Below are 25,789 nucleotides of genomic sequence, written 5' to 3' on the forward strand. Positions count from 1 at the left end.
CTGGAAACCCCTGTGTTGGGGGAGGGGACCCCTTCTGCCCTTCCCGCTGCCTGCCCCGCCCCCCACCCCGCCTCCATCTGCTGGGAGCTCTGGAAGTAGCATGCCTCTCGGCGTCATTATCTGTAAGGGTGTTTAGGGTTACAGGGGAGTGTCCTTTAGGGAACCATGAGGGGGCCCTGCAGGTATAGGCGGCTGCCTTCCAGACCGCCATTGGCAGGACCCTTAGGCAGCCACTGACGGTGGGGTCTGCCCTCCTGCCAGGCTCTCCTGGCGTGGGGCCTGCACACGTGTCCTGAGGTGTTCTCCGCACAGGGTGGCAGGTGCCCCGATGTCTGGCCAGGGTGGGGGTAGCAGCCAAGGGTGCCTGGCTTGTGTACCCCACCCCCCAATTTAGGCTGATTGTGTATGTGTCCTCCAAGGAGGCGCTGAAGGGCCCATGAGAGTGGGCTCAGCACGGGCATCTGGGTCTTCACAGGATGCTGGGTGTGAGTCTCCTTTAGTGGGACGTCTAGAGGGTTAGGGGCAGCCCCGTCCACGCCAGAGCACTGATGACAACTGTCGTTAACTGCTCTTAGGGCTCTTGGCAGCCACAACTTTGAGGACAGGAAGTTTTTTTTCTCTGTGTCTTGGGCACAGTTGGAAACGTCTGGAACCAGAAAACTAGACAGTCAAGATGGTCTGGTCACCTTCTCCCCCAGGGCCCCTGCGGATCAGTCTCCAATCTTGGCAGAGCCCCTGGATGCTTTAACCAGCTGGCGTCGCTGCCGTGCGGGCAGGGGGCCTCGGGTCCACCCTGGGGGGCATGGGTCCAGCCCCAGACCATCTGTGGGTCCCACCCCCAGTGGAGCAACTCCCACACGTTGACCATCTCAGAGTCAGTGAACAGTGTCCCCAGAGCATGCCTGTAGAGAGTCGCCAGTCCTCGAGTAGGGAGGGGGGACGCATGAGGCAGCTTCGGGTGAGAGTGAGGGGGTACTAGCATGGGATACTGGGGCCCTGGTCACCACCACAGCTGGTTCCAGGAGACCCAGGATAACTGAATGACTGGCGACAGCCAGGCCAAGCTCATATCAGGAGAGAAGGGGGCGGTGTGATGAGGGCTGGGAGGTGGCTGGGGGAGGGGCACAAGCAGGCCGCCCACTTGCATCCTTTTTCCTGCCTCCCTCCGGCTCAGGTAGGTGGTTGCAGAGACCACAGGTGGGGCTCGCCCTTTAAGACGTGACAAGTGGGGCACTTATGGCTCAGCTTTGCCCAGGGGCTGGCCCGGGGGCCCTGCCTGGCCCACCTTATTACGGGGTGAGGTCAGCGGATGCAGGGCTACCACTTGACCCCTGTGACTGCTAGCACCGCCCACAGCCCAAGCCCCTGGCAGAGGGGAAGGAAGGACAGAAAGGATGACAGGGCAGGGGGCTGCGGGCAGGTGCCTGGCTCCCTCATAGAGCTCAAGGGGCAGATGGAGGAGGGAGACAGCAGCCCCTTTGGGGCGACATCTCTGGGGTGGACCCAAGATGTGAGCTCTCACTTGCTTTTCGTTGCAGAGGAGCAGGGACGTGGCATCTCTACGGCTGCACGCGGCCCGCCAGGGTGCCTGCTGCCGTCCCCAGCGCCCTCGACGCACCACCTACTGAGGCGGCCCCAGCGGCCTCTGACCGGGCTCCCAGCCACACAGGCCGCCGCTGGCCACAAGGGCAGGTGGGTGTGAAGTACCTGGGGTGAGGCTGAGTGGGGCTGTTCGAGGAGGATGGGGAGCAGATACCAGCCCAGGGTGCTGACCACACGTGGTGACGGTCAGCTAACTGAGGGGCGAATAAACAAAAAGCAGGCAGATCATTTTCTTTAAACACACACCAGTGAACAGAAACCACACGTATATCTCAGCTTCAGTGGACACACCCCTGCAGCGTGGCCCCTTCCCTGCCAGCCACCAGGGTGCTGTGTGAACACTCCGAGCCGTTTGGGGTCCATCAGGGCAGGGTCCAGAACCAGCAGTGCTTAGAAGGCCGACATGGCTGACAAGGACCAGAACCACTTTGTAAAAATAACCAGGCTCTTTGTTGAGAAAGTGAGATTTGGGGTGAACAGTTAGACTACTGCCCCTACGTAGAGCAAAACTCCTGCAGCTCCTGGAAGATATTCCTTCTGAGAAGGCACCTCTCACATGCAGGTTTATCTCAAACGTTCAGAGGTGAAGGAGGGAGCTTTGTCCACTGGATGCTCAAAGACGGGTGGGCTGGGGCGCATGGGGAGACCCAGCAGGATGGGGCGCTCACGGGCAGGCAGGGAGGCCTGTCGTGGCAGTGCCCGCTCCGCAGCTGTCCCCGGCCCCACCCCCTGATTAAAATCGTGTTGTCTCCAAAGCTTGGGTCTCTGGGTCCTTGAGCCCAGCGGTGGGCACCGGGCTCCCTGGGGTCAGCACGTGGGGTCCCTGGTGCAGACGGCTCATAACCTCACGGCTTGGCTTCACCACAGATCCACCTTGGAATGACACGTTCCCACCCTGCCACCCCCCCTGAAAAACACTGATCGGGTGATGATCCGCTGCCCGGGCGGCCGGCGTGGAGCCAACGGCCCCGCCCAAGCTAGTCCTGTTTGTGAAATAAATACGAGCGTTGATGGTTTCTGTCCAGTTCCCTGCCACCCCTGCTGGCCTCCCCTGGCTCAGACGCTCGTTTCTGGGGTGTGAACGAGCTCCCCGTTCTTCTCAGGCTCTGTCTTCAGGAAGTGCTCCACCTCCCGGGAGTCCACCCTCACGTCCTCGGGGGGCTTGTGATGCTCCTCCTCCGTGGCCGCCTCGGGCCTCTTCCCAATGCAGAAGAAGTTGCCCAGCACCAGCACGAGGGAGGAGGCCAGCACCTCAGCCCCCGCCAGGACAAACACATACTGGTACACGTGCGTCGCATCCAGCAGCTTGCCTGCAGTGCAGGGGGACAGGGTCAGCCCAGGGCTGAAGCTTCCACTGTATCCCCCCAGTCACCAGTGCCCTGCCGGGGACAGCTCAGGGCCCCTGAGGCAGCCACCCTCACCCCCACCACCTTCCCCCGGGCAGCGCAGACCCAGAGGCTACAGCAGACTGGCTTTGACGAGGGTTTGGAGCAGAGCCTCCGGTGGGGCCTCATCCCCCGCCAGGTGGAGGCACCTGGAGGGATCTGGCCCCGCTGCCTGTCACTGTGGTGGCCCTCACAGGAACCACCTGGGCCCCAGAAGGACCCTGGGACCCCGAGACAGTGACGATTCAGGTACCTCCTCACCCTCGCCCCAGACCTCTCCAGGCAGGAAGAGCCAGAGGCCCAAGGCCAAGTGGGAGGTAGGGGGACTACAGGGTTGGCTGGAGAGACCCAAACCCAGGTGCAGAGGCTTGGTGGGGCCTTGGCCACACTGCTCCCACCGTCCACACCATTTTAATCGCACACCATTATTTTCTCAGTTATCAAAAACTAAAGCAAAAGCCCAACGTAAGAGAAGCCGGCCTGACCTTCAGCTCTGAGCCTCCCCGGCGTGTGGGGACAGCCAGAAAGGAGGACCAGCACTCCACCCTGGAGCCATCACCTGTCCCCACGACTCAAGCCCACAGCCTCCTCCCACAATGAACCAAGGGGGACCCAGGGTGTGTGAGAGGCCATGTTCTCTCCTGACACCGGCTGGCCATGTGCTGAGGTACACGGTGGCCTGGCTAGAAAAGGCTGGGAGCAGTGGGGGAGAGGGGTCCCTCCAGCTAAGAGCCCCCCATGGTGAGTACCCTCCCCAGGAAGAGCAGGTGTGGGAACTGCCCGGAGGCCTGGCCAGGCCTCAGGGAGGGGAGGCACTTCGCTCCCCACCCTACCCCAGCACTCACCTCCCGACGGGGGCCCAATGAGCACAGCTATGGCCTCCAGCAGCAGCACGAGGCCAATGGCACTGGAGAACTTCTGGGTGCCCACGATGGCCATGAGTACCTCGAACTGCAGGGCCCCCACCATGCCGTAGGAGATGCCGAAGAAGATGCAGAAGACCACCAGGCCACCATAGTCGCTGGCTGTGGATCCCGTGAGGTCGGTGAAGCCGTTGAAGAACATGGCGAAGCTGAAGAGGTAGACAGAGTAGGGCCGCACCTTCTTGAGCCCTGTGATGAAGCCGGCGGTGGGCCTTGCGAAGATGTCGATGAAGCCCAGGATGGTGAGCAGGAAGGCCGCCTGGGTGTCGGGCACACCCAGGTCCTTGGCGTAGCTCACCACGAACACGGGCGGCACGAAGAGCCCCAGCACCATGATGGAGGCGGCCAGGGCATAGATGACAAAGCCGCGGTCCCTGAAGACGCTCAGGTCCAGCAGCCGCCGGGACGGCCGCTGGGGCCCAGGCCCCGAACCTGAACCCAGCCGGGGCGCCTCCAGGGGCCGCATGAGTGCAGCACAGACGCAGCAGTTGAGCAGCAGGCCACCCAGGATGAGGAAGCCGCCCCGCCAGCCATAGTGGTCCTGCAGCACCTGCCCCAGCGGGGACAGGGCGCACAGGAACACCGGGCTGCCCGCTGCCGCCAACCCGTTGGCCATGGGGCGCCGCTTGTTGAAGTAGCGGTTGAGCATGATGAGTGAGGGCTGGAAGTTGAGCGCCAAACCCAAGCCTGGAGGGGAGTGGGCGGGTGAGCGTGGGTGGCGGCCCCAGTTCTCCCCAGCACGCGCTCCCACCTGAATTATTCTACGTGTGGGTCTGACAGGCGTCGCCGTGAGGAGACTCGGCGTGTGTTCAGAGCCCCTGTTGCCAACCCACGTGCCCGGGAGAGACAGACGGGGAACGAGGGACAGGATGGCGCCCGGTGGGTACACCCCACAGCGGCCCACCCCTGGGAGGTCCTTTCTCTTCCGTCAGCATGAGCCATCGCCACCCGGCCGCCCCACTTCTGGCGGGGCCTCACTCACCGGTAATGACCCCAGTGGTGAGGTAGAGCTGGATGATGCTTCCACAGAAGGATGCAGACACCATGCCCAGGGACGCCAAGAGGCCACCTGTGAACATGACGGGCCGGCAGCCAAAGCGATTCACACACACACTGCAGAGCGGGCCTGGTGGGTGGGGGACAGCAGCTGAGGGGTGGGACCGAGGCTCTCCATGCCCAGAGAGACCTGCCCTTCCCTGATGCCCCCTTGCCCCTGGCTCAGGATACACAGGGGCACCAGGTGCCCAGCATGCAGGTCACGCTCGCCCATCTTTTAAGCAAAGCATGGCTCACAAGGAACGGTCCCCGTTGGAGGGGTCTTCTCTGGTTGGTCTGTGCAGGCAGCAAGAACGGCTCCGGGATCCAGCACAGCTGTGCAGACACAGCCCTTTGGACAGGGTCCCAGACAGCCTTGGCCTGTGCCCGTCTGCACTCTAGACCACAGCATCCTCCAGGGCTTCCCACCAGGTGGCCCTGGGGACCGGGGCTGAAGACGCTGGGCGCGCTACCCAACCCCCGACCCCCAGGCCTTTTTGTCCAGAACTGAACTTGCCGAACTCCCAGAGGCAGTTACCTGGCATGACGGCCCCTCACCTGTCCCGTACAGCATGGCCAACAGGATGGAGGAGATCCAGGCTGTGTCACTGTAGCCTATCCCAAACTCTCGTATGAGCTCTTTGAAGAAGACGCTGACCGCCTTGGGGAAGGCGTAGGAGAAGCCTGTGATGACAAAACAGCCCCAAAGGATGGCCCAGCCCCAGCCCCCGTCTGGGGCCTTGACACCCGTCGGGCCCTCGTCGACCACTGCCCCTCCCATGGTCAGGAGGGCTGGTTCCGTGTCCCTGAGAAAGAGGAAGCCAGGCTGACTCGGTTGTCAGGCAGTCACCCAGCTGCAGCCCTGCAGTGTGGGGACAGAGACGCTGGCACCCGGGCCGGCCACCCCTCCCTTCAGGCCTCAGCCCCCAGCAGGAGCTCAGCTCTGGGCCAGGCCACCTGCCCGATGTTACCTGAGAGCCCTGCCTCTGACCCTCACCTGTGCCGGGTGCAGGGCAGGAAGGTCTGGGGTGACCAGCAGCTGCAGCTCCTCCTCTCTCCCCCGCTCAGGCCTGGCCTGCTCCCATACAGCTGGCTCTAAAGGGCAGTGGCTTTTTTGGGCTCAGCCAGGTCTCAAGTTACCTCCTGAGGAGGGCAGACCCCAGTGGGGAAGTCAGCCGTGCTCTGGCCCCCCGCCTGACCCTGTGTTGGGAAGCAGTGTGGTTTTTAGCAGCCAGCACCTCGGGCAGTGAAGCCAGCCCTGGTGAGGACCTGGGGCCCGATCTAGGCTGCAGTCCCTTGAGACCCCAATCTAGATGTGGCCGGCCTTGCTCCCCCACCCCCAGGGGGACAGGGCTCCCCGATCCTTTCCACTCTGATCACACTGCATGAGAAGTGAGAGTCTGAAGAAGAGACTCCCACAGGCTGTGCTGTGCGGGGAAGAGCAGGCGGGGAGGGCGGGGGTCACTGTGCTGGCCCAGACGAGTCCCATCTCGTTATCATCCGCCTGCCGCAGCTCTTTTGGGAGCCCGAGGGCAGCAGGGCCAGCCCAGGTGGAAGGTGCCTGTCGGCCGCTGGAGTTTAACCCTTCTGGCGAGGGAAGGGCAGGAGGGACACGCTTCCATCCAGCCTACCAGAGCAAACCATTCTAGCCCCCAGGCTGCCAAGGAGGGAGCTGGCCGTATCCACTTGCCAGCCCAAAACCCAAAGAAGCTCAGGGTCAACTTTCCTCTTTTAAACCCCAGGAACTAAGCTCGTTTGAGGCCCAGTAACTTGAAACACGGCAGCCAGATTTCCACCTGGACATCCTCCCCTCCCCTCCCATCTTTATCCCCTACCCCTCCCTGATCCTTGCTCCAGAAACCCCCTAATCCCAGAGATCAGCCTGGTGGCCTAGTCCCCCCACCTCACCTGACAGAAGCTGTTCCAAGGACAGAGTAGGCCTTGCTGCAGGCGTGGGGAAGGGAGGGCGTGTTGGATCCAGCCGCTTGCTGCCCACTGAAGCTCTGTGTCTCCCCACCAGCGGCGAGCTATAAACCAGCTCCCTGGTGGGGGAAGCACTGATGTGTAGTATCTGCCGACTTAGTGGTGTAAACACTCCACCTGCACGATGCCCGAGCACTTCCTGCACGAGCTGCACACGCAGCACCACAGCCCCCTTCCTATCAGCCCGCCTTCCTGGGTTTCATAATCTGTCCTGACTCCACCCCTTGCCCCTTTTCCATGAATCCTTCTTGACCCGGCACAGCCCTCTGGGTGGCCACTCTTTCATCTGAGGCTACACAGAACCTGGGACCGGACTCTGGAATGAGGACAAGGGCTTCTATGCCCGGACAGTCTGAGCACAGCTTCAGTGTGGCGGGAAAGGAATGTGGAAAATAAGACACACTCCCTGCTCCCCCCCCCACCCCCCGCCTGCCCCCCAGCACCCCAGCCACAGGTGCTGTGCCCTCTGGGGGCTCTGATTCAATAGTCTGGGGGGATCTGGGCTCTGATTTAGCGGTGGTGGGGCGTCTGAGATCTGATTCAGTGCGGGGGGTGGGCTCTGATTCAGTGGACGGGTGGGTATCCAGGTTCTGATTCAGCAGTGGAGGGAGGTCCGGGGCTTTGATTCAAAGGGTGTTGTGGGGGATTGTTTTTTAAGGGCATCCTAGGTGATTCTCAGAAGTAGCTGCTGTCTGTGGGCACCACCCTTTGATGACCACACCTCCAGGAGCCAGCTGGCTGTCAGGGTGATGACAAGGCAGACACAGCCCACCAGAGCAGAACAGCAGCCCTGCCCCCTACCCCAGACTGGGCCAGAGGTCCACCTTCAAAGCCTCTGCTGGTTCTCAGCTGGGCCAGGGCCACAGGCGCCACTTTTGGGAAACCTAGGAGAAGGCTTCACCTCTCCCGGCACTCAGACCCCAGTGCTCTTTCAAGCACTTTGCCCCGGTGCTTGGAAGGCTCCTGGGCTTCAGTGAGCAGGATGAAGGGTGCGTCCGAGGCCAAGGGCTGCGCAGCCGTCTGGGGACACAGCTGAAGGGTGCACGGGGGCACCCCAGCCAAGGGAGCCCCCCATCCTCCTGCAAATGTGTGCACAGACCCGTCACCTGGCATAGCCCCCTGGGTGGCCACCTCCACATCTGAGGCTACACAGAACCTGGGACGGGACAGTCTGAGCACAGCTTCGGTGTGGCCCACCCCTAGGTTCTCCTCCAGAGCCCTGCCTTTGACAACACATCCGGGTGCCTGAGCCTGGAACGGGACAAATGGACAAAGGTCATCTGCAGCCAAACCTCCCGGGTGGGGGCACCGAGCTGCTGTCCCTTCCCCTTGATAGCGTTAAGTTTAAAAGGTCTCTAAGGTACGTGCATCTGAGTGATATTAAAAAAAACAAAAAACTAATAAGTGTATCTTAGGAAGGGGAACATTCCTAAGATATACTTATCTTAAGCAATACTTATTGATGCAGTGACGCTATTTAAGGTAGAAAGCACAGGAACCCCAGACCCAGGACTCAGGACAGTGGTCATGGTCATGGGGCCACTGAGGGGCTGGTTGTCCTCAAAATCCTGGCATGTTTGGGGTTATGGGCTCTTTAAAGTAAATCAAGTGGGCCATGTAGAGGCCAAGGAGGGGAGTGTGTCTGGGCTGAGCAATTAGGAATAGCCCAACTCATAAACCCAAGGTTCCAAAACAGAACAAAGGAGGGCCTCCCTCTGAGATTTCCGTGGTTCCGCCAGCCATGCCTGGTGCACCATGGGGATCATGGGCACCCCAACCTTTGAGGCCCCATTCTCTGCCCACCAGGGCTGGGTCCTCCCTGGAGGCCCCCAGGATCCTCAGGAGAACTAGCATCTGGGAGGGTGAGGAGGCAGAGGGAAAGGTGCCAAGGCCCAGAGGCAGGAGGGTTCAGCGTGTTCTGGGACCTGCGTGGGCCAAGGGCCTGCCACGTGAAGCTCACGTGGGGAGGGGGCCATCTTTTGTGCCTGGACCAAGGCCCAGTATGGTCATCTCTCCCACCAACCCCTGAATGCCCCAGAAGCTCTTCAGACACTACTTTCTCCCAGCTAACCCCCCAGCCCAGGGTGCCAGCCACACTGAAATGACCCCCACCCCGTTCCCCACACCAGATGGTCCTCAAACTGAGGTTTCTAGTGAATTTCAGTTTGCCAACGGAGGTGGTGGTGAGCAAGCAGGGAAGATGATGGAGGGCTGGGGGGCTCTAGGTTGGGGGCAAAGGAAGATTTTGCTCAGCAGTGCTCTGTGTATTTATCGGGTGGGTGGAGAAGGGGCTGGGATTTCCAAGGGCAAAATGTCCTCATCAGCCCAGCCCATCATGTTGAAGAGGCAGGCTTGGGTGCAGGCTGGCTGGTGTTCCAAGGAAAACCCAGGGTGGGAGGAGCAGCCCCCTTGGGGGGCCGGTCGGAGACCCTCAGTGCAGCGCAGAGGGAGGTGGCACCAGCACATCTGTGAGCACATGCCGGCTGGCTGTCCTTTCAGTGACATTTAGTCTCCCAGAGAAGCATGCAAACCACGTACGCAGCCCAGAAATAACCCGCTCTCTGGGCCTCAGAAAGCTGATCTCCCAGGTGGGGTGTATGTGCCCGCTTCTGGGTCAGGTGAGGCTCCAGGGGCTGCCCCCAGGTCCCAGCCCAAAGAGGAATGTACACAGAGGTCCCTCAGAATGACCCGTCCATTGTGCCCTCCCAAATCAAGGGCTCCCACCAGCTGCTCCCTCAGGGGCCCACTGGCTATCTGGGTGACGGTCCCAGCTGGGGTCAGGCTCCAGCTTCTGCATTACCCCTCTCCCCAGTGCCCCCCTTCTCTGCCTACACTCACCGGCTTTGAATGCCATCTTGGTGGTGACAGTGCCCAGCCTCACCCCCACCCCCGCATATCCACCCGGGGAGCTAGTGCAAACCTCATACCAATGTGTTCCCAACCCGAGCCCACACGCCTACCTCAGAGCCAGCCCTGAACTCACATCCTGTTGGCCTCACCACCTCCCAGCCCGCTCTACCACTCCAGTCCAGCCACAGCTTGCCGCTGCTCCTTAGGCCTCTGTACTGGCAGTCCCCTCACCCACCTTGGGTCCTGGGTCTGTGGCCCATCAGTCCCCAGGGCTGGCCATGAACCCAGGGAGCAGGGTTCAGTGCGGGGGGCCCCCAGCCCTAGAGCCTGTGGCCTGTCCCAGGTGCTTAGTCGGTGTAGTTTCTAGGCTGGCCAGTTACCTAACTGGACTTCTAGTCCTTGGAGACTAGCCTCAGGTGGGCAGGGCAGGAAAGGGGAAATTACGTTTCTTCCTGACTCTTCCCGCACCAGGAGGCTTGGGAGACATGCCTGAGCAACAAGGAAGCGGGCCAGTGTGGCTAGCACCTGGCTCCTCGAGCCCCAAGGCCCCTGAAGCCCATGGGGGTAGCTGACAGGCAAGAGGGTGCTGCACACTCAGGAGGAGGAGGACCTCCCCTTCTTCCTTCCCCCACTGCCCCCGTCGTGCAAACAGGTTAACCAGAAGATCCAGGACACTCTCACCCATCCACCACTGGTCAGAGTGCCTGTCTCCCTCCCAAGATGGGGGAAAGGACCCCAGATGCCCACCTCAGCCCTGCCCTCACCTGTGTTTGGAGCTGTGACTGGAGGGAGGTGACTGGGGCTTTTTCTGGGGAGGTGGGAGCCGGGCAGTGGGTGAAGGTCTGATCCAGGCCTCCTCGTCTTGGCCTGGGCCCTCCACCCCACCTCCACTGACCACTCAGCTCTCCACCGCATGCCCAGTGCCCCCGCAAACTCTCAGGTGGGCTCACGTCCTCTTGCAGGGGCCGGTGGGGTGGAAACAGTGGCCTCATTCACCAGATTGGACACTGCGCCCCAGGCCGACCCCCAGCTCTGAGTCATTCTCCGCTCCACCACCATCACCCCGTTATGACAGGAGGAGGCCATTCGAGAGTGGCCCTGGGGATGTTTCTGTGCTTACCCTGTTGGAGCCCCCTCCTCTAGAGAGCTCAGTGGGCAATGAGGAGGGGCCAGGAGGTAGTTGAGCAGGCCCAAGCTGCCCCCCTCCAGGCCTGGACCCAACCCTGCCCAGCCTGGGGGTGCCTGGCCTGCCCATCCACGTGGCCGTCTTGTCCCATTCCTCAACTCCCTACAGCCCCCCAACCCGGAATCCTGTAACCTAAGGCCAAGGCCCAGAAGGTGGTCTCTGTGTCTGCAAAGCCCCACCAGCCAAGAGGGGCCGCTTCCACCAAACCTGGGTTTCCAGCTCCCCCCACCACCACCACATAGGGCCTTTGGAACAAGTAGGAGAGGGGAGGTGGCTGAGGAGGGGAGAACGGCTGGGGAGGGGGATATAGAGGGACCCTGAGCTCCACCCACACCCACCCCCACCCAACCCGAGGGAGCAGGACGGACAACGGACGCTCCTTCCCGTTCCTGCTTCTGGCTGGGCAGGTGGGGGTCAGGCCGACCTCGCCGGCAGCGGGGGGCTGGGAGGGGGAAGGAGAGAGGATGCTCCGCACGGCCCCGCCCCAGCCCCGCTGCTTGGCCGCGCGCGGGACGTGGGGGACGTGACCGCGCCAAGGGAGGAGCCGCCGCCGTATTGCCTGGAGTAGGCGCCCTCCCGCCCGCTACCGTATTGGCCAGAGCGCACAGCCAAGGCGCGGGGCTGCCCGGGTCAGCGAGCCCCGGAGCCACACTGGGCGTCCCCGAGCGCCGAAGGAGACCCCGCGGGTCCCACAGAGCGGGGCCCGCTTCACTGTCCCCTCGTTGGGGCTGGGCCAGGTGGGCGCGAGTTGGAGCTAGCAACACTGACTGAGAACTCCGGGTCTCCGGGACCCACTTCCCCCGCACAGCCCGTTTCACAGATGGAGACTGAAGCCGGGAGGTCTGCACTCGCTGAGGCGAAGCCATGAGGAGCCCCATGCCTTGTCCGCTCCCGCCCCGCCGCTGTGTCGGGGCCCAGTGCGCCCCAGGCCTGATCCTGCCTCATCCGGAGGTGTCTCCAATGGACTGATCGCTCTGCGTGGCTGTCTTCTCCACTGGTCACCTCCCAGAAGGGCCAGCCCGGGGCCCTGGGGTCGCTCTGATGGGCTCCTCACCTCAAGGGGGCTGAACTGGCCCCCTCCACACCTGCCAGGTCTCTGCGAGGACCGCCCTGGAGCAAGTCAGCCATGTCACACGGACACCACCAGCCAGAGAGTGGGACCCCACAGAGCCCGCTCCACACACTCTCCCTGGCCGGTGTCCTGAGGAGCATGAACACCTCCCGCCCCTTCTGCCCTTCAAACTGAGGTGTCCAGCTGGAGTGGGTGAGAGCTGGGTTGCCTCCTGGGTATCAGGCCCTGCCCAAGGTCACATGGGGTTGTTACAGAGCCTGTCTTGGGATCAGGCCTCCCAAAGTCCACCCCAGGCACTGTCTACACCACAGACTGCTGGGCAGGAAGGCTCCACACCTGTCTGGGCACTGCCACCCATGCCCTGAGAGCCCCTTGGGGGCAGACCTCCCACCAAGGGAGCAACTCCTTAACAGCTGAGCCCAAAGGGCCCAGTCCATCCTCCAGGACACACTCCTGCATCTGTCCCTGTCCCTCCCAGCGCCCATCTGACCCCTGAAGACTTTTGGGCCTTCAGAATGAGGCAATGGACCCCTGAACCCACTAACCCACACAGCACCCACACCCACCCTTGGCTTTGGACAAGCCCCTCTGACCTCGGCTGCATGATGGCCATTGGTCCAGCTGCCATCTCCTGTCCCTCAGATCATTCAGTCTGGCCATGGCCATCACACAGAGTGATCCTGTCAGCCCAGGCACCTCTGGGTGTGCAACTTAGTGCATCTGGGACGGAGAAGCACTCTGGGCCCTGGGCTGCCTCTTTGTCCCTCACCCAGAATCCAGGCACCCCCCCCCCCCACAGCGGCCATGACCCCAACTGCTCCCCCTTCCACTCACAGGCCTGCCAGCCACGGGCCTGGGCCAGCATCCATGTAGGTAAGTTGTCAACCCACTTTTCAGGTAAGTAAAGCAAGGCCCCTGAGGCCCCACCTGGTTTTCCCAGGGCTGGGGGCCTGGGAGGGGGATGAGGCGAGCTCAGGGACCCCAGTCTGATCCTGGAGGGGGGTCCCCGTCTCTCTGCCCAGGGTCTGGATCAGAAGCCTTTACCTGAGGGCGGGTTTGGGTTGGTGAGTGTTTAGGGCGGCGGTGAGAACAGGAAGGAGGTGAGAGAGAGGACAGGCCCTCGGGCACCACCAGCCCGGGCGCCCCGGCCTGGAGCGCACATGCTCCCCAATCCCCCCGGCAAGGGGGCACGGGCCGCGGCAAGGAGGTACGTTAGCCCCACCAAATATAGCCGGCGAGCCCCGGCTGCTCGCCGCGAACCCAGCTATTTATACCGGAACGGGAGCTGCAGCCCGAGGGTTGCCCGACGGAGGGGCGCCCAGATGAGTCGGGGAAGTCGAGGTCGCGTGACTCGGGTCCGAGGGCGCGGAGGGGTGCGGCTGGCTCCCCGGGGCTCTCAATGGGGGCCGCCCAGGGGGGTCTCGTCTGTGCCCGGGGCGCCCCCGGACCAGGAGGGCGAAAGGCAAAAGCGCGGACCCCGAGACCGCTCCCACGCCGGGTGCAGACTCAGCGCGGGGGCGACTCAGAGGGTCCCAGTCCCGGAGCCGCGGAAGCACCCAGGCTGTGCCTACCTGCTGCCGCTCGGCCGCCGCGCGCCTCTGCTCGCCTAGCTGCCGGGCGCGGTGCCGGGGGCGACTCAGTGCTCAGGCCGCTCGCGCGGCACTTCCCCAGTGTACGTCACCGCCGCCTGGCGCCGCCCTGCCTGGACCCCGCGGGAGGGGCGCCCCAGTGCTCCCCGACGGCGCGGACACCGGCGCGGGTTGTGCCTTCTCGCCCGACCAGTCCCGCTCAGACCGGCCCCCCAGCCTCGCCATCCCCTGGCGCTGGGCTATCCGGGATCCCGGGAGCGCAGCCCCCTTCCGCCCCTCCTTCTCCCACTCTGTGCGCGCTCGCTTCCCTCTGCCTGGGCTTAATGGGAGCCCGACTGGGTCCCGCAGTGACCCCCGTCGCCCCCCACGCCCCGGGCCGCGCCCTCTGAAAGGTGAGCGCGCGCATCCAGGCGCACCCCACGCCGCGAAGTGCCCGCGGACCCCGTGGGGTTCCCGCCTCTCGGCTCAGCTTTGGGGCTTTGCAGGCCTCCCTGGCCAAGCCCCCTGTGATCTGCGCCCCCATCCAAACCTCGGGACCGACACCCGACCCGGCCCCTCAGCCCCCACCCCGCGCTGCCCGGGTGATCTTGGGCAAGGCCTCCGTCCTCTCTGACTTCCGTTTCCCCCTGTGGGTTTGCGCGCTGCTGAGCCAGATAACAGCCGCTGCCCCTCCTCTTGCGCTCCCAGAACTGGGCTGTGCTGGGGCTCTGGCGGGGGCCCCAAGGCATACTCCACATCCCCACGCCCCGCAGACACTCATCTAAGGGGTGCGTTGATCCTGGCTGATCCTAGGCAAGGTGCTTCAAACCCCCGGTTTTCTCATCTGCAAGATGGAAAGAACTAAGGTTTGAGGAGGCACCAGGGAGTGTGGCCATTGGTGGCCTGGGCCCAGGACACCACTTGGTGGCTGCCCCCGAGCCACAGGACCACTTTCCATTGAACCTACTTCAAAATGACACCCGAGTCTTCTGGGACTACAGGAGGCCAGGCATTGGTGTCTCTGGGATTTATGGCAAAGATTCCAGCTCATCCTGAACAGGGTGACAGAGTGAGCATCCCTGGAGGATTACCCCCCTCCAGAGGCCTGTGGGGTGGCCCACCCCCCTTGGCACAATACAGAGGGGTGGGCAGAATGGTGGTGGTGTTGGCCTCCTGGCCCAGAGTTCACCATCCAACCACCCCTTCTGAGACACCAAGTCCACTGAGGCCTTCTGCTTTTTTTTTTTCAGATGCTGGGAGACCACCCCACCACCAGCCCCTGTCAGAAGAGCCCTAGCACTCACAGAGGCTGAGCTGGGTCTAGCTGCCAACCCGGCCCAGGACCCAACCACGCTCACCCCCAAATGCTAAAGAAGTTGCCACATAGGCATGCACACACAAGAAAGCAGGAAGCACAGCCCAAGTCTCCAGCAGCAACTTGGCCTAGGCCTCCCAGGTGAAGCCCTGCTGAGTTGGCCTGGACCCTGGGTGTCTATAGGGGCCCTTGGGAAGGAAGGGGGTCCCCACGGGGTATCAGATGGTACCCCCAACTGCCTGCACCAACAACACTCACTGGCTTCCTCACGGCTGGAGGTGGAAGGTACACCAGCATGGGAGGGCATCTGAGGGGGTGCAGGGCAGAGCTGCAGAAGGGAATCCCTCACCCGTGCTGGTAGTTCCAACCTCTGGGGTGGGGCACCTCCCTCCTCTGCCTCAGATCATTTAGACCCACACCCTGCCCTGCGTGGGCCCCTCCTGCCACCACCTGGATGCCCTACCCATCTTCATGAGGCTTGGGAGCTAGTGCCCCTCACCCCAGGGACCAAAGATTCCTGTTAGGTAGGAGCTGTGCAGCCCTTGAGCCCCGACCCCCCCGCTCCTGCCCCCACCCACCCCAAAACGGAAGAGCTCAGAGCGGCCCAAAAAGGGAGACAGATGTGGGGTGGCTGGGGTCTTCCGGCCTGCTCCCAGCCTCCCTCAGACTAGCACTGGGTCTTCTCTGAGCGCTGCAACCAGGGAGGGTCCCCACCCAGTGATCTGAGGGAGTGCCTGGGATCCACCCTTGCTCCCCAAGAAGGAAAGGGACACCAAGGCGCCATCTGGGAGGGCTGGGGGTATTTATCCAGAGATACTGTGGTCTTGCAGGAGCCCCGAGGAGGGAGAGGACAGTTCCCCAGACCCAGGGCCCCTCAGGCATGGTCTTCCATGGGTGTGGGCCCCAGGGCCAGCCTGGCTGCTCACCCAGAGCTGAAGGGTGGGCTCCCCCTCCCAGGGACACCGGGGGCAGGCTGGTCAGGCACCGGCTTGCCAGCCCCCGCCTGCACCCCAGCAGGGCTCCGGGGAGTGGGCTTTGACTGGGGAAGTGGAGGAAGACCAAAGGGGTGGCAGAGTGATGGCCTCTGTGTGTGGCCCTGCATGGGAAACACCTGCTGACAGTCCGCGGAAGGGCAGAGCAGGCTCCCCTCAGGGCCTCTCGTGGACCAGGGCCCTGCAGGGGAGGACCAGGAGCCTCCACAACCTGAGACCCTCGGCCTTCCAGACCCCAAGCTCCCCCTGGGCGCTTCAGTCCACGTTCCAGGGCCAGGAGCCCTGAGCACAGCAGGGAAGGAGTGGGTGCAATTCTGTGGTGCAGGGGAGGGGCGGAGAAGGCCAGGGACACCCACCCCAAGTCTGACTCCGATGGCTGGTCCGCCGCAGTGGCCCTGGGCTAGCCCCCCAACCCAAGCTCCCCTTTTCTGAAAGGGAGGGGGTGGGTGACCCGGGGAGGTGCAGCCACCCCTGGCGAGGTGGGGTGATGCTCTCCCTCATGACCCAACCTGCTTCTGGCCCTGCCCTTCCCCACGGTCCACCACGCCCCTGCCAGTGCCCCCACCTGCTCCATCTCCTGGATTCTCATTCTTCCAGTTGTTCCAAATCACAGCTGCAGGTCCCATCAGGCCCTAGAACGTGCTCTGAGGGGCCTCCAGGCCTGCCTGCACCCTCTCCCCAGCCGCTGCAGCTCCTGGGTGGGGACTGTGCTCCACCTTCCCAAGGAGAGAAGATGGATATGGAGCAGAGTGTCTACTGGGCCCATCACCTCCTCAGAGTCCAATCTCCATTCTCCACCCAGATGGTGGATGGGAGCCAGGCTCCGCCGTGCCACTGTCTCTGAAAATGATCTTGGAAACCTGGAGAGACTTCAGAGGGTCTCAGTGGCAGCCCCCCGGGGAGGATGGTGGGACAGGCCTCCTGCTCCTACGCAGGGCCAGATCTCGGGCATCAGGGAACCTTCCAGGGTCTGATGGGGCCATGCAGAGGCCCCCATCCTTGAGCACCGGGCACCCCCACTGGGCTCCAGGCCCCAGCCGGGCCATTCGTCCTGCCCGTGGACTGCCTGTGCCACTCAGCATCGGCTGCCAGCACCCCGTGGACGGGTTCGGGGCCAGCACAGGCTGGGCCGGTTGAAGAAAGCCGAGTCATGGGACGGACATTCTGGCTGAGCCTGGGCCCCGCTGCCCTGGGGTCCGGCTCCTGACCCCACCGTCCTTAGGGACCTGGAGGCAGGCAGGACTGTCGCAGCCGGTCCTCACTCACACCACAGCTGGGCCACACCTCCCATGATTCAGGGTAGAGAGGCCGCCTTTCCGGAAGACTGAGGCCAGCGGTACACAGGCCCCTCCCCAAGGTAGGCCACTCCCCTTCCTCCCTGCTTGCCCCTCGGCTTTTCCTCGAAGTCAGTTCAGGCGCCCTGAAAAATAAACATTGACGACTTGGCTGGCCCAGGCTGTGGGCGGAGGTAGAAACAAGCGGCAGAGGCCAGACCCCTGCCCAGCCCAGCCTGATTCACCTGCCCTCCCCACCCAAGGCTGGTGTTGGGCACGGGGGTGAGGGTATGGGTGGGGTTTGGGGGTGTCTGTGGGGGGTGGGAGTGTCTGGGGTGGGGTTCTGTGCGGATATTGGGGTGTCTGTGGCAGGCGTTTGAGGTGTGGCTGGGACTGTGGGAGGGGGGGGCTCTGGCATGGGCCCTGGTGGGTGATCCCTATGAAAGCCGTTGGCTTTCCCCTGCGGAACCCGGCTGGCTGCTGCCCCTCGGGCCAAGGTCAGTCACAAGGGTGGCCTCCCCAGCTGCCCACTCCTCCTGACCCTGCAGCAGTCCTGAAGGGAGGGTCTCACCTGGGAGGTGAGGAACAGCAACCCAGCATGGGAGGCTGGGTCCAGGTGGGGGCAGCAGACTTGGGCCAATGGCCCCTCTCCTCGGTGGCCGCAGTGACCTCACCCATGCCACAAAGAGACAGGACTGAGACAGGGTCGGTGCTGCTGCCGAAACATTCAGCACGCAAGGTCAGTGGGGCTGCTGGGCAGGCGTGCCCAAGACTCTTGTCGAGGTGGGGTGAAGGGGCCCAGCAGAGAGGAAGTCGTGCCGGCAGCCCGAGTCAGCCCTGACGCGCTCTGGCCTCAGTGTCCTATCCGTGAAGTGGCAGTGAAGCCCTCCTGACCACTCTTGGGAGGGTTTGAAAGCTCACCCAGCTCACCTATTAGGGGTGTCGCCCCTGCCCCATCATCCAGCCAGACTGGTCGGGGGGCCTCCCATATGGATAAGCCCCCCCGCCCCGCCCACGCCAACATCCATCCGCCGGGCTTCAGATTGAGGCCTGCCCCAGCTCGGCATCGCCCTCCACCTTCCCAAAGTCACCCATCACCCTGCACACCTCACGCCCACCCCCGTCCTCAACTGAGCTCTGCTTGGACAGCCATTGAGGCCATCGAGGGTGGGGCACCTGCAAGGGGCGAAAGGGGGAACTTCTTAGGGCCACAGGCTCTGAGGACAGGTAGCCTCCGTCCTGAGGCTGCTGCCACACCCTCTGGCACCCTGTGACGCCCTCTGGAGCTCTCCTCTCCCCCCCCCACCCCCATAGATGAAATGGGCCTGGCCTGGAGGAGGCGGGACTCAAGTGCAGACCTGAGCTTAGATGTGGGAGGGCACAGGCAGAGGCAGGGCATGGGGAGAGGGCAGGAGGCCGCTGGCCTGGCCAGGTGTGGATGACACGGCTGTGGAGGCTGGAGACTGGGGGTGCAGCGGAGCAGCGCCCGCCCCGACCCCACCAGGCTGAGAGGCTCCTGGGACTCCCGTCGGCTCTCCTCCAGGCCTCTGTGCCTTTGCACGTGCTATGCCCTCTTCCCGGGGGAAGCCAGTGAGCCTGTGCTGTGGCTTTGTTACCTGGATCGTGGCTCCTCCCCAGGTGAGACTGGGGGCCAGAGCTCAGGGGCCAGGTGAGTGCAGGAGGATCCCAGGCAGGTGGAGGCAGGCCTGGGCTGTCCAAAAGTGCCCGGTGCTCAGCCACGATGGCCCTTCTGCAGGATCCTGTCAAAACACTGGTGTCCAAATGTCCTGCCTCCCCCTGCCCACATCTATAGACGTGGGGCCTCGGCTCCAGGGGAGGCCCCACCAGGAGAAGACAAGGTGCCTGGTGTCGGGGCCCCCTCTCACCCCCCACAGGCGAGAGAGGTATTCGTTCTCTATTGCTACACAAGAAATCACCCCCCCAAACTTAGCCACTTAAAACAGTAAGCATTTATTACTCGCCCTGTGTCTGAGGGTCAGGAATCTGGGGGCGCCTGAGCTGGGTGGTCAAGGTTTCGGGAGGACCCTCTTCCAGGATGCGTCTGTTGGCAGGGGATCTCAGGTCCTCTGCAGATAGGCCTCTTGGGAGGGCTGCTGAGTGTCTCACACCATGGCAGCTGGCCTCCCCTGAGTGAGTGGTCCAAGACAGCCAGGGGGCTTTGCGGACCCAGTCCTGGAAATCCAGCATCATCCCTCCTGCAGCTTCCACTGTCAAAGTCACTCTGTCCAGCCCACACTCAAACGGTGGGGAATTTGGCTCCACTTTTTGAAGGAAGATTAAAGAATTTAGAGGCCCCGCAGAGGACACCAACCCTTGACCCTGGAAGGAAGGGGTGGGGGGCAGGTGTGGAGCCAGACCAGAATTGCTGTCAGGGCTACGACCACTGATCCCCTGGGGAGGGGGCTGCTACTCCTCCCTCCCCACTCCTAGCCCAGAAGTCTCCAGGCAGGGCCCTTTCCAGGTAGGTCTCAGCAGGGTGAGTGGACTTGATACTTGGACCTGAGGGCTATGCAGACTGCCCCCACCCCGCCACGCACCCCTCCAGCTGCTCAGCCCTGATGTTGGGGTACAGGACGCAGCTACAGGTCTGCCCCTTCACCTCTTCTCCTGGGCCCTGGGGGTTCAGGTGTGACGGTTCTCCTACCCTCGGCCACTGAGAACAGCCTGAAGAAGGATGAAGGACGCCGCAGTCATCCTCATTTTACCTAGCCAGTCATGTTTCTGAAGGCGATGACTGCAGGTAAGGTTTCCGACAGACTCTGAGATGGAAAGCAGTGTGCAAAGTCGAATCAAAGTAGGTCACGTGTTTGCTCTTAGAAATACACACATGCCTCAGGAGAGGTACACGCCCCAAGCGGGATCAGGTAAGGCTACATTCGATTTCTCCTTTATACTTTTCCAGAATTTCCCAGTTTTCCTGCAGGGACTATCTATTAGTTGACTTTTTTTTTTTTCAATTGAGGTGATATTCACATAACATGCAACGGATATGTAAAGTGTACAACTCAGTGGCATTTAGTTTATTCATAATATTGTGCAAATACCAGCTCTCTCTAGTTTCAAAACTTTTTCATCACCCCATAAAACCCCATAAAAATACCACCCTGTACTCATTAAGTCATCATTCGCCATTTCTTCCTCCCCCATCCTCTGGGAGCTGCTAACCTGCATTGTGTCTCTGTGAATTTGCCTGTTCCGGGTGTAGCACATAAAAAGCATCACATGGTATGTGGCCTTTGCGTCCGGCTGCTTTCACACAGCACAATGTTTTCAAGGTCCATCCATGTTGTTGTCTTTATAACTTCATTCCCTTTTATGACTGAATAATATCCCACATTTGGTTGTCCATTGATCTGTCAATGGACATTTGGGTCATTTTTACCTCTTAGAGATGGTGAGGAATGCCACTATGAACATTCCTATAAGGTCTCTCTGTGGACATAGTTTTCATTTCTCTAGGTCATATGCCAAGGAGTGGAATTGCTGGATCATGATAATTCTATGTTTACCTATTTAAGGAACTGCCAAACTGTTTTCTGTTTTCCACCTGCACCATTTTACATTCCCACCAGCAATGTATAAGAGTTCCTGTTTATCCACATCCTTGCCAACACTTGTTAGTTTCTGTTTTTTAAAAATCAAAGTCATCCTCATAGGTGTGAAGTGATATCTTATAGAAGTGGTATCATACTGTCATTTTGATTTGTATTTCCCTTATGACTAATGATAATGAGCACCTTTTCATGAGTTTATTAGCCATTTGTATATCTTCTTTAGAGAAATATCTGTTCAAGCCCTGTACCATTTTTTAAAGTGGATTCTCTTTGTTTTGGTTGAGTCTTTTTGTTTGTTTGTTTTTAGCTGTGCGGGGTCTTAGCTGCAGCATACGGGCTCTTAGTTGTGGCATGTGGGATCTAGTTCCCTGACCAGGGATCGAACCCTGGCCCCCTGCATTGGGAGCTTGGAGTCTTAGCCACTGGACCACCAGGAAAGTCCCTTGGTTGAGTTTTAAGAGTGCTTTATGTGTTCTGGAGCCTAATCAGATATATGCTTCTCCTGTTTCCCAGGTTGTCTTTTCACTCTCTTACATTGTCCTTTGATACAGAAAAGTTTTATATTTGTTTCTTTGGTTGCTGTGTTTTTGGTGTCATATCTAATAATCCATTGCCATGAAGATGTACCCCTATGTTTTCTTCCAAGAATTTTATGGTTTTAGCTCTTACGTGTAGGCTGTTGAGTTTTGAGCGGATTTTTGTGTATGGTGTGAGGCGGGGATCAGACTTCATTCTTTTGCACATGAAGATCCAGTTGTCCCAGCACCACTTGTTGATCTATTACTTTCATAATTACAAAAATAGGTAAAATATAAGCCTGCTCCTGTGTTTAAATTGAAGTAGGAATTGCTCAGCATGGGCCACCTTTTGGGTCTAGAGGCTGCCCTGGTCTCTCCTTCCTACTCCTGGGGCAGCAAAGCCCTGCCCTAGACCCTTGTCCCCTCCAGCACGCGCACGTCAGTGGGCAGATCACCAGCCTCAAGCCAGAGGCCTTAGTGATGGGCATGGAGTAGGAGGCAGGCTCACCTGGGTGCTGGGGGAGGAGCAGCCCACCCTGACATAAAGGGCATGAGGTGTCTGGAGCCTTGGCTGCAGCAAAGGCCACTGGCTCTGCGGGGCTGACCTGGCCTAGGGAAGCCAGGCCAGGTCGGGTCAGGCCTTCAGAGAGACCCATCTCTCCCTGGGATCAGGCTAGGCAGGTGGGGACACAGCCCTCCCCTCTCAGCTCAACCTTTCAGCCTGGAGGCTGGATAGGGCATGGCCCCTAGGGTTTGGACTTTCCCTGCCCCCACCTGCTGCCCCAGGCCCTTTGGATCCAGTCCCCCCAACTTTTCCTCCCATTTGCTTCATTCCACCTGCCCTTGGTCCCACAGGTGGCCACTTGGGGATCTGCCATCTCTGCCCCACCCTGAGCTGTGGGCTGGGGGCAGGAGGAGGGTCAGGTCTCTCTCTGCCCCTCCTCAGAGCCAATCTAGGTCCTGGGGGTGGGATTGGGTCAGGGTTGGAATTGTCACTTCGCGCTTTCCGCTGGCTAGAGCCCCCCAACGCCCTCTTTGCTCCTTGTGTCCACACCCCCTCCTCTCCCTGGGTCCTCCCACACCTGTGCCCTCCAGGCCCCACAGGCAGCCCTTCCAGCCTTGCTCCCTGTGGTCCCTACTACCCATTCCTCCCTCCCCTCCTCCTGGAGGCCACACAGTCAAGGCACCCAACATACGTCTCCTCTGTCTGCTGCCCGCAGCCCTGTTCTCCCTCTGGGTCCCGCAGGCTTGGGGGCTGCTGCTGTGGGGCGCTACCTCCCTGTGCCCCGCTCTGCCTTGCCTGTCGCTGTTTGCCCCCAGCCGTGGCCTGAGTGAGGTGTCGCTGAGAGCAGTGGAGTGGCCAGCCAGGGAAGGAGTGGTGGCCAGAAGACCACTGGGGGCTGGCGGTGGGAGCCTCCCTGCTGTCGGGTCTGGCACAGCCTCCTCAGACGGGGGCCTGGAACAGAGCTCGCGACCACACAACCTCTGCTGGCAGTGGCTGCTCCCACGGCCTGTGCACAGCCTGAGGGCGGCCGGGCTATACCTGCAACCTCACCTGCTCTCCAGGTGCGGCGAGGTGCCCCTTCACAGGTTGGGGCAGCTGAGGAGGCTGGCTGAGCCCAACACTGCCCAGACTCCCGCTCAGTTAGGTACCTTTCCCAGGGGGCATCGGGCAAACGTCACTGTCCCACACTGCCTGTCCAGGTCCCCAACCCCCAAGTGCAGTGGCCGTTTCTCAGACCACAAGCCTCCAGGCCCCCTCTTCTCTCTCTGTCCATCTGGGGTGGGGGTAGCCTCTCGCCTCTCAGGGCCCTCAAGACAATCCTTGTGTTGGTGACCCCAAGGCACCCCTGCAGCCCAGACTCCCGGAGGACCCTCAATTTCCTGGGCCAGTTGGAACTCCCTGCTGCCGCCCCCTGCACCGGGGGCCTTCCTCCGGGGTCCTCTCTTTCCCTCACTCCCACATCCAGGTCTGGGCAAGTCCTGCAATTCCTCGTGCCCTAGACCATGGACCCCCAAGCCTGGGAGAGCCTTTGCCTACCCGGGTGCCTGGAACAGAGCCTAGAACAGAGTAGGAACTCCAGGAATGCAGGTGAGTGAGGACATTCGGGAAAGGGCACCTTCACACACCGTCCAGCCTCCTCTCCACCCCTGCAACCCACTCCTCACAGGCGGCCAGAGGCAGACTCCCAAAGCACCCCTGGCCCAGGCCTCTGTCTCTCTTCCTTGGCTACCAGTCAGGTCTCACCTGCTCAGGTGGGCTGCCTGGTGGCCCAGGTAACTTAGCCCTAGCCACGCACTCTGCACCTGACCTTGCTTTGGCTGCCTCTCCCGACCTTACACTCACCGGGGATCTGCGTACCTCCTGGGGGGTGAGCTGGGTGTGGGCCCACCTTGTTACTTGATGTGGCTCTCTAGGGCTCAAACTCGGCTCACCTGGGCTGCCCCCTCCCAGGTGATAACCCGGATTTACAGCTTCCCACTAATCCCCCTAATCTCAACTTGGAGCATCTCAGCCCCAGGGGACAGAGGTCATGACCCAGCCTGGCACACGGAGGCCCGGGAAAGTTCTCCTGAGCTGGAGGATGGAAGTCTCAGCCCAAGCCTGCCCTTGGCCTTCACCAGGCCAGAATGGCCGGCTGGAGGACGCAGCCAGGCCTTGGCAAGGAACCAGGCCCGGGAGCCACCGAGGGGGCCGAGAGAGTGGGCTGGGCTGCGTGCCAAGCTCTAAGCGTCCCTGCAGCCGCCGGGAGGGCGAGGCCTTGCCCAACCTTCCTGTACTGACCGCAGTCCTCTTCCCAGTGACTCAGCACAGCTCGGCGAATGCCTGGGGGCACGCAGGAGAGGGTGGAACGAAGCCAGTCCCTTGCCCATCAAGCGCCAGCTCACGGGTGGTTTCCAGGGAGGCATGAGGGTGGGTCCTGTCCCTGCTCTGCTTGGCCACTCGAGCCCCCGTCTTCCCTCACCCTGGTTTCCTCACTTTCACTCCAGAGGGTGGATCTCACGGTCTCTGGGGATTCGGTTACTGCAATCCCTCAGCACCCCTGAATCCCCTCAGAGGCCGCAGTGGGCAGCAAAGTGAGGTGGACATCAGACCCCCGGGCAAGACGGCTGTGGGGGTCGGTTGACCTGGCGAGGTGCACCCCCTCTTGGTGCCCACTTGTCGGGCAGCTTGTCCTTTTGACCATGGCCTCTCTGTCCCGCCCATGTCCATAGCCCTGCCTCTGCCTCCAGGCCTCAACCTCTAGGAAATGGCTATGTTGGGCCCCCTGGTTCTCTTGTCCCTTCCAGGAGCGCTGTACTTCCCACCAGAGTCCCTTCCTGGTTGTGGCGCCATGAGGACGCCCTCCCCTGCCCCAGCCTGCCGCCCGGTTCACAGGGCACCCCTTGTTCGGCGGGGGCAGGGACCATCCAGCTGGCTGTCCATGGCCTGGCACATACTGGTAGCCGGGGGGTGGTGAAGGACATCTCTCCCACTGAAGCCTCCCAGCTGGTCCCTGTTTCCTCAGGACCCCACCAGGGAATTTGCCCACCTGGTTCTGGTGGTCCAGAGGGGCACACAGAGGCCCAGGCAGCAGGTGGCAGCCTGGCCTTTCCTGCCCTGGGGCCTGTGAGCAAGTGGATAGGTCATTGCAGCCTAACACAGGCACCTTCCTAATCCGAGGGGGAAGTGACTTGCTCAAGGCCATGCAGGTTGGTGCCTAAGCTGGCCCCAGCCAGATCCCTGTGCTTTTGGGACCCCATGAGAGGCCTGCAGCAGGCCTCCCGCTGTGAGGTCAGCTTCCAGCACTATGAGCCCCACGGGCAAATATTGGAGGAAGGACCTGGAGTCATGGGCAGTCAGAATGGGGGCCTCGTCGGGCAGCCCCTGGTACTTCCCCTGGGGGGCACTGTCCTGGGAGGGCATCCAGCTGCCAGGCCAGGCTGCCCACACAGGGGTCACTTGATGATCACCAAGGTCAGGCTGTATTCTGGGGTCTGGGAGCCACAGCCCAAGCCCAGCCCTTTGATGTGCGGCCATCCTGGTTTATACCACCCCACAGCGAGCCAGCTTGCCACCCAGTGCTGACATCTGCTCTAAGCTTAGGTGCTGGGGGCGCCAGTGGGAGCAGGACGGCTGACCACGCCCAGGCCGGCAGACTTGGCCCACTCCTGAGCCCCCTGGCCTCAGTTTCCCCATCTGTAAAGTGGAGAGAGTTCTAGAATCACCCGAAGTGTGGCTTTGAGGGCTTCATGCAATATAGGGGCCACCCCACATGACAGGCCGGGAAGCAGGGCCCCCTCAGAGCCCACTGGCTTCTCAGGAAGGTCCAGCACTAGCCCTTTGCTGGCCCTTTAGTGTCCCTGCAATGTTGTTATTATCCCACACGCATTGTACCCTCACAAGCTCCAACTGTATGCTTGGGGTGAGGGGGCAGTTTGATCCTGGCTATTCTAGTCACGAAGGGGCTGGGCAGGGTCCCTTAACCTCCACTGTTCTGTTACCACATCTGTGAGGGGTGACCACAGGG

At 61.6% G+C, this 25,789-nt stretch overlaps 1 protein-coding gene across 1 annotated transcript; it reads right to left on the reverse strand.

Moving 5' to 3' along the window:
* Positions 1–1,822: 1,822 nt before the first annotated feature.
* On the reverse strand, positions 1,823–13,704 carry SLC16A3 (solute carrier family 16 member 3; the record flags this gene model as incomplete). The annotated part of the gene is made up of 6 exons (XM_055082823.1): positions 1,823–2,912; positions 3,833–4,597; positions 4,893–5,036; positions 5,504–5,606; positions 6,854–6,987; positions 13,608–13,704. Coding segments are annotated over 6 exons (1,497 nt in total), but the record flags the coding sequence as incomplete, so codon positions are not given.
* Between the last annotated feature and the right edge of the window lie 12,085 nt (positions 13,705–25,789).

This window comes from Physeter macrocephalus, unplaced genomic scaffold, assembly GCF_002837175.3.
Source record: "Physeter macrocephalus isolate SW-GA unplaced genomic scaffold, ASM283717v5 random_276, whole genome shotgun sequence".
Taxonomy (NCBI): Eukaryota; Metazoa; Chordata; class Mammalia; order Artiodactyla; family Physeteridae; genus Physeter; species Physeter macrocephalus.